Here is a 16708-nt window from a genome sequence, read left to right on the forward strand (position 1 = left end):
TAGTTGCAATTAAAAATTCTGGATTTTGCAGCATTTGGGATTTCATATATTCAGATGAGGTTTGCCCAACCTGTATAACAGTAAACCCTGAAAATATATTGATCATTACCAATAATCAAAGAAGTGTGAATTCAAACAATGAAAAAGTTTTTCACTGATAAAATCCAGTGTTTTCAAGAATAACGCTGATAGTGGGAATATAAATTAAAATCTTTGTGAAATGAAGTTGGGGGGGACTGTGTTTCAGGGAAGAAAAATTGTTTCTTTCTGATTCATGCTTTCTCTTCTGGTAATCTATCCTGAGGAAATAATGACTATTGGGAGCAAATTCATTAAAACATAGCGTATAGTGACAAAAAAGTAGCATAAATTCAAATTATGCTAAAAATATTTGTACATTTATGAAGACAGTTGTTTTTGAAGACTATATATTGATTTCTACAGTGCTCATAATTTAATATTGGGAAAGGGATGAAAATGTCCCAGTAGTATGTATAAATTTGATTTTAATTTTTTGAAATTTCACGTTTGAATTTTTTAAGGCTTAAAGAGAAAATATCAAATTATTGGAGATTTTTATCTGTTTAGTTGTACTGTAAGTTTTTTTTTTTACTCATTTGCTTTGTACCTTTCAGTACAGGTTAAGTTTTTTCTCAAGGTTTTCTATTAAGTGAGGAAAGTAAGCATTATTTATTAAATAAGATTTCTGTGAAATATTTTTGTTTAAGAAAAATGAAAATAAGGATGATTGTATCTTTTAAATTTTTGTTGGTAAATTTTGGGACCTTTATTTGTGTACAGGAATGCTAGGTAAAAGAGTTACTTGTCCCTGGTGTAGTTAACATAAAGTTTACTGTAATATGGAGTTGGTTTCAATTTTGAGGTGGAAAGATTTAATAGATTGAAAGAACAAATTAAAAAGGCACACCTGGATTTTTCAGGGTTGATTGTTTTCACTTAAGATAGTTGATGAGATAATTCATTTTCAAAAGACTTCTGACTAAACAATTTACAGGTCTAATTTCTTGCGGTTTGTAGTTTTTTGCATTTAACATGTTTTGTCACTAAATGTTTTCTTAGGGGAAAAAAAACTGGTGGCCAACTTGTCAAATTATTACAGCTTTGACAAGTCTTATTCAAAGAAAAGAAATAATAAAGTGATCTTAAAGAGAGTCCAAATTAAGACAGATTAAAATAGGGTAATAATAAACTTTATAATCTTTTTAAAATTTTTTATCTTATTTATTTTTGGTGGGGTTCTTTTTTTCCTTTGGAACTGGGATTCAGACCAGGGTTTGCAAGTACAAGGCAGAGGCTTTGTCACTGAGCTACATCTCAGCCCCTTCATAATCTTTAAATTCATTTTCTAAGTGAATATTTACTATTTTTATATCACAGAATTTAAGTCAGAATTCCATTAGGCAAACTGTGTAGATATATGAAAGAGATTTGCAGAAAATCTTTGGGTTAATATGCTAGCCCTCTAACGAAGTTTTACCAGTGCTTTAAGTGCTTCTACTCACTCTACCATTTTTCTTTGGTTGTTTAATATGGAAATTGATTTTTTAAAACACAATGACTAGTCCCTACTCAAGAACTATAGAATCAAGTGTAGGATTGACTTCTAAAAGTGCTATTAAGAAGCTTATAGAAAATTCTGATATGACAGAACCACCTGTATGAACCAACCAGTAGATGGACAAATTCTTGCCGAAGGAAGCATCTTCTAAGAAACATAAATTCTACTTCAGATTCCAGTTTTATTCCTATTTAGTTCTGGGACAACAGCTTCTTAATAGGTAGAGATAATAAATGCAAAGAAAAACAATGGTTTTTGAGTTATAGAAGAATATTTCACATTTTTGTTACTCTTTGCCATATCAAACATAGTACATTGAATTTAGAAATGGAGAGATGACATGAATTGGTTTTATTTTTGCCCTCCATCTTCAATTAGTTCTATGTTGTATGTCATGTAAATTTTTTGTTCTTTGCAGTTTGGCATATGTATGTACAGTGAAGAAAGATAAGATAATTTCTATTTCTACATTGTTGCTATAAATTTTTAACATGATGAACAGGGGCAGTTGGAAAAAGTATATGGTTTTCTGCTGTTTGTTGTTCTAGATGAATAAGTGAAGCAAACATTTAACTGATAAAAACTTTTAATATAACCATTTAAACTCTAGAAATAATTCTCTTAAGGCCATACAGCAAATGGAGAAACATGTCTTTAAAAAATTCAGATTTCAGTAAGAGCAGCAAGAATCTTTGACAGTTGAGCCTTGTGACCCACTCACACACCTCCCTTGGCTTAGCTTAAAGGAACTTCCACTCTGAACAGGGGGACAGGTAGTGAGCATCTACCATACCTTCTTGCATCCTGTTATAGATACTCTCTTCCAGGCACGTGAGTTTAAGAGAACTGGGGCTCCCTTCCTCCCACGTAACCTTTTACTCAGATTGGGATTCTCTAGGCACAGCATGCTAAGAGCACTAGGCCAGAGTTGAAATATAGACATCTAAAGCTAGAAGTTTAACAGAGAGAGAATCGAAAAAAGAGCTAAGAAGAACCCTCCTGGAGTTAGAGCAAGCCTCAAACACTGGCGACACCTTATCTTTGTGAAGGGGCTCCACTTTTATTTGGAGAAACAATGGAGCACTTTATGCCCTCAGCACATAAATCAACTAACAATTAGTGGAGGTTAAAAAGGTGGATGTGAGACATCATTATAGACAGATCAGCTTAGAGTTGAGAGGAACAGAGAAAGAAAATGTTCAAAAACCCTATTGAACAGGGACACTGCATGGTCAAATATAGACATCTAAAGCTAAATATCTCAGGGGAGATAAACTTGAATGAACTAGAGATAAAGGGGGACATTTCCTAACGATAAAAGGTCAAATCTAGAAGATAATATTATTTAACGTAGTATTATTATGTAGCAAAGGGCTTGCCAAAAGGCATGGAGCAAAATTTGAACTGAGCGTGCAAATAGATAATTCATGGTAGTAGCTAGACATGTCAATACCTCACTTTCAGTAATGAGTAGAACATCTAGCTGGGCACTGTGGTGCACGCCTGTAATCCCAGTGGCTCAATAGGCTGAGTCAGGAGGATCTCAAGTTTAAAGCCAGCCTCACCAATTTAGTGTGGCACTAAGCAACTCAGTAAGACTCTGTGTAAATACAAAATGGGGCTCGGCAGGTGGCTCAGTGGTCAAGTGCCTCTGAGTTCTATCCCTGGTACTGCCCCCAAGAACATCTGGAGAGAATATCATCAAAGATGTAGAAGATTTGAACATTAATAATCAACTAGACTGACAGACATCTGTAGAACATAATCCAAAGAACAGAATACTCATTCTGATCACATATATGTGTAATATCCTCTAAGATAGGCTAAATGCTACGCCATAAAACAATCTATAGTATGTCTATGGTGCTAGGGATCAAGTCCATGGCCTTCTGACAAGCACTATACCACTGGGCTACACCCCAGTCCACTAAAATACTATATTTTAAAGGACTTCACTCATATAAAGTATGTTTTCCAACTTCAATGGAATGAAATTAGAAATCAGTTAATAGGAAATGTAAGGAATTTACAGATACGTGAAAATTAAGCAGTGCACTTCTTAAGTAATCAGTGGGTTAAAGAAAAAAACAGGAAATTTGAAAACAGTTTGATATGAATTAAAATGTAAAACATAACAGAAACGTATGGGGTATTACCTAACAGTCCTTATCAGGTAATCTATAGCTGCAAATGCTTATATTAAAAAAAGATGATCTCAAATCAGTATCCTAAACCATTCATCCGAAGAAACTAGAAAAAGAAGAGTAGACAAAACCCAAAGTAAGCAGAGGGAAATAATAAAGATTAGAGCAAATATAAATAAAATAGCATTAAAAAACACAGGGAATCAACAAAACCAAAGTTTTTTTCTTTGAAAACATCAATAAAATTGATAAACTTTAGTGCTGATAAAGAAAAAAGAAAACTCAGATTGTTAATCATTAATGATAAAAGGGAAACCCCCTCCAATCTTACAGAAATAAAAGGACTTCATGGGGAGTATTGTGAACAGTTTCTGTGCTGTCAATTTGGATAGTTAATGAAATAGGCAGATTCCTAAAAGACATACACACCAAAACAGGTAGCAAGAAGTTGAAAACCTGAATAGAGCTATGTTGTGGGATTGTGTCTGCAAAAAAAGATGTAATGAAAAAAATAAGATAATCCCTGGTAATTATGAATGAGACCTCATTTGGCAATAAGGTCTTGATGGATGTAAAGAAGTTAAAATGAAGTCACATTGGGTTAGGAGCTTTAAATCTAGTCCCTGAGGTCTTTCTAAGGATAAGGGAGGTTTTGAGATGCAGGCATACAGAGAGAAGACCATGTAAAGATGGCGACAGAGATTGGAGTTGTACTGTTTTAAACCAAGGAATGCCGCGGCTTGTCTGCAGCCACCAGAAGCTTGCAAAGGTGTGGAAGAACTCTTAAGATCATTCAGAAAGAATGATCCTACTGGCACCTTGATTTTAGACTTCTAGAATCCAGAGCTGTGAGAATAAATCACAGTATTAAGCTACTTAGTTTATGGTAATATGTTATAGCAGCCCTACAAAACTAAACTAGACTAGAACAAGTGTGTTAAGTTTTTTGTCACTATGACCAAAATACCTGACAAGAACAACTAAAGAGAAGGAAAATTTTATTTAAGAGGTCTAAGCCTTGCTCTGTCTGCTTACAGTTTACACCAGTAGTCTATTTAGGTTAATTCACTGATAAATTTACAGCTCTCACAATTGAACAACCCTGCATTGTTTAACACGAGTTTTGTGGGGGTACATCTCATATTCAAACCATAATGAGATTGGGTTAATAATTTTTAGACTTATATTAAAGAAAAACTCCATGGCCAGATATCCTCACTGGTGATTTCTATCAGATATTTAATGAATTACTACCAATTCTTCACTAACTTTTTCAGATTATAGGAGGGAAGACTTCTTTGTTCCATGAGGCCAGTATTATGGATACCAAAACCAGACAAAGACATCACAAAAAATATTGATCATTATCACTTATGAATATCAATACAAAAAACCCTCAACATCAGATCTGCTAGTATATAAAAAGTATACACCATGACCTGGTAGGATTTATCCCAGGATCCCAAGGTTGATTTAATGCCCCCAAATCAATTAATGTAATGTGTGTTAATATAATAAATGATGAGAAACCATATGATCATGTCCATAGATGCTCTCCAGAAGCAATATGGCCCGACCAGATACCACTTGCTGATTTAAAAAAACAAAAACAACAACAACTACAACAAAAACCCACAAAACACTTGGGCTGGGGCTATTGCTCAGTGACAGACCACTTGCCTATCATCCATGAGGCACTAGGTTCTATCCTCAGTACCACATAAAAATAAACAAATAAAATAAAGGCATTCTGTCCATCTACAACTAAATATATATATAAATACAAACACACCTAATAGACTAGGAATAGAAGGGAATTTCCACAACCTGAGCTACAAAAACACCATCATATTTAATAACAGACTGAACAGCTTCCTCCTAAGATATGGATTCCTATTTCTATTCAACATTGTCAGGGAGCTTCTAATCAGGGCATTTAAGCTATAAAAAGAAACCAAAGTCATCCACATTGAAAGAAGGAGGTAAAACTATCTCTGTTCACAGATGACTTGATGATGAATATAAAAAGTCTTAGGAATTTATAAAACTGATAGTTTATAGATATATTCAGCAAGGTTCAGAATATAACATCATTTTTAGAATATCTGTTTTCATTTAGTGATGAGAAATACTACGATTAAGAAAATTCCATTTATAGTAGCATCAAAAAGTAAAACACTTTGAAATAAAAATATCAAAAGTGTAATGCTTATACACTGTGAATTACAAAACATTGAAAATAAAGTGATACCCCACATTTGATCAGAAAAGTCAATATTTTTAAGATGACATCACTCCCCAAGTTGATAATTGCGTTCTCCATCAAAATCCCAGGTGATTTCTTTTTTAAGAGATGGACAAACTGATTCTGAAATTCTCAAGAAAATTTAGAGACCTCAAGAAGCCAAAATAATCTGTAAAAGAACAAATTGAGAGAATTCATACTTATTAATTTTAAAACTTGCTACATAGTTAATGGGAATAGAATTAAAGTGTCCCTAAGTAAAAGTTATGACCATTGATTTTTGATAAGTATCCCAAAACAATCCTTTGGAGGAAAGAATTATTTATTTAACAAAAGGTACTAGAACAACTGATTCTCCACATGCAAGAGAATGAAGTTAAACTCCTTTCGTACACATTTACCATACACAAAAATTAACTTAATATAAGTCATAGACATAAAAGTAAGCTTTAATACTGTAAGACTCAGAAGGAAACAGGAATAAATCTTTATGATCTTGAATTAAACAAATTTTTTTAGTTATGACATCAAAAACAGAAGGGACAAAAGATAACTTTTAAATTAGAATTCATTAAAATTCAAAACTTGTGCTGCTAACAGTACCATCACTGAGGAAACACAAAAGAAGAAAATATTTGCAGTTCGTGAATCTAATAATAGAATTAAGTCAGAATATGTCAAGAATTCTTATAATTCAACAATTTAAAAAATTGTCCAATTAAAAAAACTGAGCAAAGGATCTGAGTAGACATTTCAAATGGCCTGTGAGCACCTGAAAAGAAATTGAACATCACTAGTCTTTTAGAAAATATAAATCTAGAGCTGGGGATGTACCTCAGTGGTAAGGATATTTGCCTTGAATTTATGAGGCCCTGGGTTCAGTGCCCAGTACCAGGGAAGGAAGGGAAAGAAAGAAAATATGAACAAGATACTGCTTCTCATCTACTAAAGATGAGTATAATCAAAATGATAAGTATTGATGAGTATGCGTCTCATAAACTGCTGTTGGGGATATAAAGTGATATACCTGCTTTGGAAAATAGTTTGACGCTTCCTCAAAATGTTAAACATAGTTAAAATATTATCCAGATGTTCCATTTCTAAATACATATTCAAGAAAAATGAATATATACATCCACATGAAAACCTGTACACAAGTTAATAGCAGTATTATTATTATTATAATACCCCAAAAGTGAAAGCAATTCAAATACTCATCGACTGAAGAAAAGATAAATAAAAAGTGATGTATCCATACAATGAAGTATTCATTTTGCAATAAATGACATTAACTACTTACACATGCTACAGTGTGGACAAACCTTGAAAACATTATTCTAGGAGGCTGGGGATGTGGCTCAGGAGGTGGCGCGCTCGCTTGGCATGCGTGCAGCCCGGGTTCAATCCTCAGCACCACATCCAAATGGGGATGTTGTGTCCGCTGAAAACTAAAAAAAAAAAAAAATAAATATTAAAATTCTCTCTCAAAAAAAAAAAAAAAAAAAAAGAAAGAAAGAAAAGAGAGACTGAAAACCCAGAGGAAGAGCTCATTTCAGTCTCAGGTGGAGCTGAGATTTAAAAAAAAAAAACAAAACAGTATTCTAGGAGTAAAAAAGGCGATCACTGGGCTGGGGATATAACTCAGTACAAGGCCCTGGGTTCACTCCCCAGCACCACAGGGGGAAAAAAAACCACACACATTAAAAAAAGAGTGTATGTGTGTATGTTTATTTAGATGAAATGATGTCCAGAACAGGCACATCTATAAAGACAAAACATAGTGTAGTTAGTATATTGGTTTCCTAGTGTTGGTGTGGGAATGGGGATTGATTATTGTTTAAGAAAGGACACATAGCATCTGCCTGATGAGTACTAGGCTAGTTGCTCTGTTGTGTTCCATTACATATGATAGGAGTCTGAATACTACATTAAATAAACTTTAAGTACTATACAGATACATCATTCAGTATCTAACTTCAACTGATTGAATGTAGAACATACAGGTATAATTTATATTTTAAAAAATCACTTAATGAAATGACACTAAAGTATAATACAGTTGAAGAGTTTGATGGCATTTCAACTGATGCCTGTTCTTAATATGTTTTAGATGTTTAATCTATATCATAATTATTTATGATTTGTGTTTCAAAATTACTTATATATTTAGAAAAGAATGTTGACAAATAACATTAATAGTTAAAAAGTTTTCATGGTTTATAACACTTAGAATACTTAATTGAAAATTCTTTAAACAAATTATATAACAAATTTACTGTTTATTTAGAAATGTTAAATCATTGTTGTAATTTGAATAAGGCAAGTGAGTTCTTTTTGTTAAACTATTTGTATGCAATATATAATCAGTTCTAAATGTGTCAGTAAGATGTATGTGTGTCTGTATCTTGGTTGTGCTGTGTGGCACAATTCAGGTAATGGAGAAATCATAGCAAGTTTTTACAGATAACAGTAGATATATTTAAAAGCCTTGAGGAAATATTTTGTGGATTATAATATGCCTTTAATTCTTGTTTAATTACATTATACCAGTGTATGTTCTGTTTTCTTATTTGGAGCACTTTTGATGATTCCATGATTAAAGTAAATGCATGTATTGATATATTACAGTGAAATAAAGTAAGTTATATGCACTGAGACTTAAATATGTGCAAAACATTGTCAGTTTACTCCATTGTTCTTGAAGTCTGGAAGCAGATGCTATACATCTCGAAGTTGAATTCAGTACAGCATTTTGGAACTTTTCATTTAGACAAACGTTTTGATCCATATTTTATATTGTAAGCATGTTTAGACACACATATATATTGTAACTAAAGTTGCTGCAGTGTTTATATTTAGAATATGAAGTACACTCTTTTCCTACTCAGTAAAAGTTTGAGAGCCATAGTTTGTTAAGTAATCTAGGAACAGAATTATAAAATTTGATAAACTCTTCTTGAATTTTCCTTCCTGAATGCTTAAAAAAAATTGGTATATATTGATTATATAGAAAAACGTGTTTCATTGTGCCATTTTCATATATATTTCAAAAGGTAATTTGGTCAATTTCACTCCCTTTAAAAACGTTTTGTGTCTGGAGAAAATATCCCATAGTAGGAGGACAAACATGATCCTTAAATGAGATCTGAAATTTAAAGATTTTTTTAAAATGTATAAAAGCATACCATCTGAATGGATTTATCTGTGAACACTTGCTTTAAGAGAACCAATATATTTTAATGCTCAAAGAAATTTTCCCTTTAGTAATTATTGTTTAATTAGTTTATGGTAAATTGTGGGGGAAAACTCATAATTGAAAAATGTGAATAAAATTCACCCAAGCGGTATGTTTATACTCATTTTACTATTATTATAGTTTTGTGGAGATAATTTTTATCCTGAATTGAAGTTCTAAAATACTTTAATAATATTAACAAATTTGTTTAATATGCTGTTAGTATTTGTTTATAATTATACATCTGTTTTTTATTTTGAATGGGGAAAATTTTTTGTACAAATATTTCACCAAATATTTTTGCAGGGACACTTAGTCCGTCTGGATGAACCAGCTTCGGGAGCTGGGCAGGAAGCTCTGCTTAAACAAGAGCAAGCAAAAATCATTCGATTCGAGAGACAAGCAGAAGAGTTCCTCAATGCAGTCTTTTATAGAAAAGGTTGGTTTCAGTGAAGAATGACATTTAGCATCTGCTTGTCTTACATTAGTCTTCTTAGTTTCAATGTTATTTTTAAAGTTACTCTTAAAAGTAATTTTTTCTTTGCTAATGATGCACTTTTTTTCTGTATTCCTTTGATCAAGGTAAATTTGGAACAGAGTTAACGCAATCCCTATCCTGCCACCCCCTTATCTCTGAAGTGATGATTTTAGTCAAATACTTAAATCCATTATTATGAAACTCTGAAAATTTTAAGGTCTCAGTAGTTAGGTTTTTGTTGAGCAATTTTTAAAATATAAGCAGTTACTGTTTTAATTATCAGTAACTATAAAACCTACTATATAATATTTTAGTAATTCCAACCTGAAATTTTATTGGGAAAGAAAATGTAGCTATATCTTTACCAATTAGATGTTTTTTTCTTTTTTTTTACCAATTAGATTTGTAAACATTTTCCCCTTGGTATAGTCTTATTTCACTAAAGTTTTTTAGATTATTAAAATTAGGGTGATAAAACTCATAATAAAATTTTTTCCTACATTTGAGGTGTCATTTAATAGCTCTGTCTCTTGGATTTTTCAGTTTGTTTTTCTCATTGAAACTTGGTTTCTTGTTTTTTGTTTTTTGGATTTTTTTGGTAGTAGGGTGTGAGGTTGAAGCCAAGGGCGCTTTACCGTTGAACCACATCCCCAGCCCTTTTAATTTTTTATTTTGAAACAGGGTCTCTTTAAATTGCAGGGGCTGACCTTGAATTTGCAATTTTCCTATCTCAGCCTCCCCAGTCAGAGATTACAGTCATGAACCGCCATGCTGGATTCTTCTTGAAACTTGATAGGCTTGTTTTACATTTCTTTTAAAATTCAGAGAATGTATTGTCTAATCGTAATAGCGGCTTGGGGTTTATAAATTCTTCATGAAGACCTTCGAGGTTTTTTGTTTTTCTCTGTCTGCAAAGCATAATTGCCATTAGTCAAGACCTTCATGAAACTTTCCTTCACCAACCATTGTAGTCAAGAGTCTTTCAAGAAATTCTTTCTGAATGATTTTGTATGCTTATTTTAATTACCCTTTTACTCTAGTTCCAAGTTGGAGGTTACTATGATAGGTTCTAAAACGGGTTTCCTACAAATTCCTGGTAATCTTGAATGTCCTATGTAATCTTGGACACTTAGTGATTCCCTTTTCTTTAATGTCTTTACGTATTGTGGTTTACACCTTTCATTCCTCTGGAAATTTTCTTCTTCCCTTCTAAAGGGTGTACAGTTTTGACTGTATACTCTCTGGTGAGTATTTGTTCTAATGGGTTGGGTATAGTTGAATATCAGCTGGGCTTCTTTTTTCTTAATGTGATCAATATGTTTAAATAATAGTATAAGATTAAATATCATAATAAAGTTAAGGAATGTAGAGATTATTGGGCGGGCACATTTTCCCCCATTTTTTTCAGTAAGATCCATTGTAAATTCAAAAATTTTGGTATACCCTCCATTCTCTTTTAATACCTGCTGGTAGCCTCTGACCTAAAAATCTCTCAACCTCCCAGGCTCACCTCATCATTGCATAAAGTGCCCTGAATTCCAACATTATATTAAAAATAGTCATTTTCTTAGTTTTATGGATGTTTTTGATTTTTTTATTAAAGTAATTCATATTTAAGGTTTAAACAATAACCAGTTCTATGAGTGTATTAGCCAAATAAAATATCTTTACATTTCCTCTTCTTTAGAATGTATGCAGGGCAAAGGTCTGATAGCAAACTTTATTATCTGGATAGAGAAGCTTTTGTACTTAATTTGTATGGAGGAACCCATTTTCATCCACTCTTTGTTTAGGGACAATAAGAAGTTATTCTGTCCTACTTCTAGTAGTCTCATCCCTTTGTCATAGAGGAATGACTTAAATTAAAATTTTTATCAGTTTTGTTTAGAGGGATTCTGACCTTAGATCTTAAGATACATTTCAAGAGCTATGAGAATCCTCTGAAACTGTATATATGTAACTTAAGTTTTTATGTTTGTTTTTATACTGGCACAAAATACTCAGAAAAGAATGATTTGGAATTGGAAGAATTCCAGTTACTTCCCCTTATGTTATATACCAGTGTTATTATTTTTAGATATTTTTAAAACCCTCTTTGATATATCTTAAAGATGAACATTTGTACTCTTCAAATTAATATAGGTTGAGTATCCCTTGTTTTCATAAACATCAGTTTAATATTTTTTATCCCAAATGCTTTGGACCAGAAGTGGGTTTGATTTCAATTCAGATTTTCGAATATTTACGTACACTTTACCAGATGAAGAATGCTCAGCCTTTATTTCAGATGCTTGGATTTAGCCCTTTGTATCCAAGCAATACAAATTATATATTTTAAACAACCAGGCGTGCAAAGGTTTTGTATAGCTAAATAGAAATACAGATGCAATGAAAGTAGACTTTTATGATAATGGACTCTATTGTAACCAGTTTTAACTTTAGAACAATATTATCCTTATAAAATTCTATTAATCACATTTCCTTTTTAATTTGCTTTGTCACTTATGTTTTAAAAAAAAAAAATGTGATACCTTTCTAGAAGTTAGATTTCCATTTTAAATGTACCAGTGGCTGTGATTTAATTTTTACATGTTTTTGTGTAGTTTTATTTTCATCTGAGTTGTTGCTTTTATTTGACTCAATTGTGTCTATTTCCCTAGGCATGAAAATGTATATAGAACTTGTGTTATAAGTCAGAAAATGAATGCTTTCATGAAACTTTCAAAAAAAGATACTGAAATTTAAATGGCAGAGTTTCATTCATAAACATTGAGAATATTTTGTCTCATGATTGTATTAGTCATCCATTCATTAAAAAGACAAAAGTATACTGTAGGCATTTTAAGCGTAAGGAGCAGTTTATGATCTTTATCCTAAAATCTTTGACAAATCACAAAGCTGTTTAAGGATATTTATTTACTAATACTAGTTAAACACAGAGATAATTCTTAAATATTTCATTTGCTTCCTATTTGGAAAATTTAATTACATATTCTCCAGTTTTCTATGGGGAGAAAGGTACCACTAATATATTAAAATTTTATAGTCTTTCATACAGAGATTTATGCTATATAGGGGGAAATGGATCTTAACTGGAAAGTTAAATAACTAATGAGAAAATCCAGTAAAGATATTTGAAAAGCAATATATGACTAAAATGTTTAGTAAAACTTTTGAAGAAGCATTGTCAGTGAATATAGGAACTTCTGAACCTCACCTAATTAAATATCTTTTTTCATAAACTATCTGGAATACTAATAGTCTATATTTATAGAGAAGAAATTAAGGATTATAAATACTCCTTAGTGAGACAAAAATGATATTGACAGAGCAAGCCTCATTAAACTTCAGAAAATTAAATAAATATTGTGACTGCATGAGCATATTCAGGTATTGAATGTTCTCCTTTTGGGAAAATATGTGTTGTTATTATTATGAGTTCTATGAAGTTTGAGCGTTTTGTTTGTTTTTTGTGGAGATTTTAGTAATAAAGTCAGTTTTCCTTGTGCCTTTGTACTTTATAAATCAATCTCACAAATTCCTCACAGCTCTAAGATACTGTGGGTATTTGCCTTATATAGCTAATCTTTAAAAGACCAAGGAAACAGATTTTCTGAAAACCATCTTATAAATGCATTAGAAGTGTGGTGGGGAGTCAAAGGTACAGGTAGACATTTAAGATCTGGGAAAGAGTTTTGATTGAGTTTTATCAGAAATCATCTGTACTAATTTGTAGAGGCTACTTTTTTATCACTTTTTCCACATTTATTAAAAGAAAATTGGTATAAATTGATTCCTTCCATTCATTACTCAGCTAAATTGAATGCACACTTTACACCAGGCAAGATTTAGGTATATATACATACATTTAATCTCTGCCCCCAAGAAGCTTCTTTTCCTTGATAGGCTAGTGTTGTAATTATAGAGATGTGAGAATCTTTTATTTTTATGTATATATATACACGTGTGTGTGCGTGTGCACACACACATACACACGAATATATAGATTTCACCTTTCATCTTACCCAAATTTGAACTTGAAGGTCCCTTCTGGTTCAAAAATTAATGAGTTCATATGGTTTTTATTTTAAAATTGACTAGACATGGATAACTTAAGTGTTTTTCATTACTTTTGTAACTGTTCTGTTAATATCTGGAAGAGTATACTTAAAGATTCTTAATGGAAAATATAAAAGATTATTCATGGAAAATATGTGGTCTGTCTTCCAACTTTTGAGAATTGACATTTAAACTTCCAACCCACAGTTTCTAAAATTGTTGTCCTCACACAAGCAGCTTGTTAGAAACGCCAGTTCTTGAGCCCTAGAACTGCTGAATCAGAAACTCTGGGGATAGGATCCAGCAGTCAAAAGATTTCAAAATGATTTCAATGAACATTAAAATGGGAAGACTATTGCTCTAGCCTATCATGACTGAATACTTAAAATTAAGTATCTGATTTTATGATCTTGTTATGCCATCAGTCTTTAACAAGAAATGAATTAAGCACTCGTGAATTCAGTAGTCCAAATTTTGGAAATTTAGGAGAGGACAGTTGATGACAAAAAACTCTAGGGGAAACAATGTATTCTCTGTAGATGTTAACTGGGGAATAACTCTTAAGAGAAAGGTTTGGGGATTTCTATATCAGGTAAGTGATTTTAGCCTATAAAAGATAGTATTTGTAACCCTTTAATTTCATAATCCTTGGGGGGGAATGTTTAGAAATATTTTTATGAAAATTTTATTTTTTTAAAAACCTGCAACTCAAAAGCTTAGAGATTAAAAATATAAATCAAAGGGAGTACTATTTTTAAGACTTTGCATTTTAAGAAAAATATGAATATGTTTTTGTGAAAACTGTCTTTTTTGTTGGTTGGGTTTTTTTTTTTTTTTTAAAGTACAATTTTCCACTTTAAAAGTGAATAAATCTTTGTTTACAGACAGTCCCTGGGTCTTCGACCCCAATATTCCCCTAGTGGCCCGTGAGATCATGCAGCGAATGATCCAACAATTTGCTGCTGAATATACCTCAAAAAATAGCTCTACTCAGGACCCCAGCCAGCCCAATAGCACAAAGAACCAAAGCCTGCCGAAAGCATCTCCAGTCACCACCTCTCCCACGGCTGCAACTACTCAGAACCCTGTGCTCAGCAAACTTCTCATGGCTGACCAAGACTCACCTCTGGACCTTACTGTCAGAAAGTCTCAGTCAGAACCTAGTGAACAAGGTATGGTTTGATAATCATGGTCTCCTCTGTCCAATCAGAAAACTGATTCGGGGGAGAAAAAAATTATTGGCAATGAGGGGACCAGTAGTTAATAATAGAATAAAATATAGTGTGATTCTAGGTGGGTGGTAGCCCATACCATAGTCCAACTATTGGGAGGCTGGAGCAAGAGGATCATTTGAGCCTAGGGATTCAAGGCCACATTGGGAACCATAGCAAGAATTTGTCTCTTTAAAAAACAAAACAATAATGTGAATCTTAAATTATTCCTTACTATACAGTGATAGATATGTACAGATAAAATTCTTAAAACCTTACCTGTCAGTAATTCATAGTTGTGATTGATGTACCACCCAGGTGTGTCAAGTGGTTTATAGTTGTAACTGATTTTTAAGTTATTTGATACTAAAACAAGCATTTTGCACTTTCCAAAGTGTTGTCCTGTCCATTTTCTAAAAACTCCTATGAAAAGTTAAGTTTCTATTTTTTCCTTAATGTTTTAGAATTAGTACCTGAAAAATACACCTTTACTTGTTCTGTTCTGCAAATGAGATCATAAGGAAAAAATGTTTTTATTTGCAATTTTAAAAAAGAAATTACCAGGGTTAGAAATAAAAGAAGACAATAGAACACACTTTAGTTAAGTGTATTCAGTGTTTTATAAATACAGAAATATATACATATTTATATACAATGTATTGTGAACTAACTTTAAAGTATTTCTGAAGGGGAATTTGTAAGTGAGGACCCAAATTAGTAAAGAGGTTAAGAGTATATTTGTTTTGTTTAGAAAATGTTTGAGTCTCAGAAAGTAAGTAGAATAAATATTCCTCTTGCTTTATAATCTCATTTGACCTTTTAATTTCTCAAAAGATGAATTGGCCATTTCCATTATAAATAATTGTAACTTAGTGATGTCTACAGTAATGATTTTATTGTTTTAGAAGTCTCCTCTAAGAGTATACAGAAAGGTTATAAGGTCCGTGAATACATTGGTGAGAAATAAGTTTATTTTGAAAGAAAATAAATTTAAATCTTAAAAGAACATCTTTGAAAGGACTTTCCTTTGCTTATTATAAGAATTTATAAAGGTTTTACATTTGATGGTCTGGCTTCAGTTGCTTATTGAAGAATATATTTTTTTGAGTAGTTTTTCTTTTTCTTTTTTTTTTACTCTTGGGATATAGTAAATAACAAAGTAAAGTATCTAAATTCCAAGAGATTGACAGACAGGATTCCAAATTACTCTGTGTTCACATCAATCGGTGTGGCTTTGGTTACCAAAGTTGTGTCTTTTCTGTTTTGTTAAGGATCATTTTCTTTACCACGAATTGGTAGTTTTTAATAAGAATCACTTTGCTCTAAATATTGCATCAAAGCTTCAGGTTTATAATAGGAAAATAACAGCATAGAGGTAAATTTAAAATACTAGTAATGAAGGTTAACATAAAATGATTCTACTAGTCTGATTTAACATAACATCTCATAGGTAGTGTTGCCCTTAAAAGGTATGTTGTATTGGTAACACACTCTTAAGAGAATTTGAACTACACGATAACATTATAGTGTATGGACTTCAAGTGAAGCAAACTGTTTTTTAAAAAATTTTTATTGCATTAAATTTTAGTGTTTTCAATTTTAATTACATAATTTTGTGGCAGACTTTAAATATGTTTTCTCATTGGGTTAGATAAATTGCATGTTTGATTTAGAAATCTAAATTATTCTGTCTTTGGTTGGAAATAGCAGTGCATTTGTTTTTTAGATATCTAATTAAATGAAATATCTAATAAAGT

At 31.9% G+C, this 16708-nt stretch overlaps 1 protein-coding gene across 29 annotated transcripts in view; it reads left to right on the forward strand.

Moving 5' to 3' along the window:
- Positions 1-16708, forward strand: part of Lcor (ligand dependent nuclear receptor corepressor) — a 134311-nt gene that overhangs the window by 76792 nt on the left and 40811 nt on the right. For 19 of the 29 annotated variants that reach the window (XM_058581168.1, XM_058581165.1, XM_046449795.2 and 16 more), the window contains 2 exons: positions 9510-9642; positions 14625-14912. The exons of 4 other annotated variants lie outside the window; for them this stretch is intronic. In XM_058581168.1, coding sequence (XP_058437151.1) covers positions 9510-9642; positions 14625-14912 — 421 coding nt within the window. The remainder of the gene's footprint in view (positions 1-9509; positions 9643-14624; positions 14913-16708) is intronic. 6 more of the 29 variants (XM_046449791.2, XM_046449790.2, XM_046449793.2 and 3 more) reach the window with 1 other exon arrangement.

The sequence above is a fragment of the Marmota monax genome, unplaced genomic scaffold, assembly GCF_021218885.2.
Source record: "Marmota monax isolate L192 unplaced genomic scaffold, Marmota_monax_Labrador192_F-V1.1 WCK01_AAM20220418_F8-fsc00004, whole genome shotgun sequence".
Lineage (NCBI taxonomy): Eukaryota > Metazoa > Chordata > Mammalia > Rodentia > Sciuridae > Marmota > Marmota monax.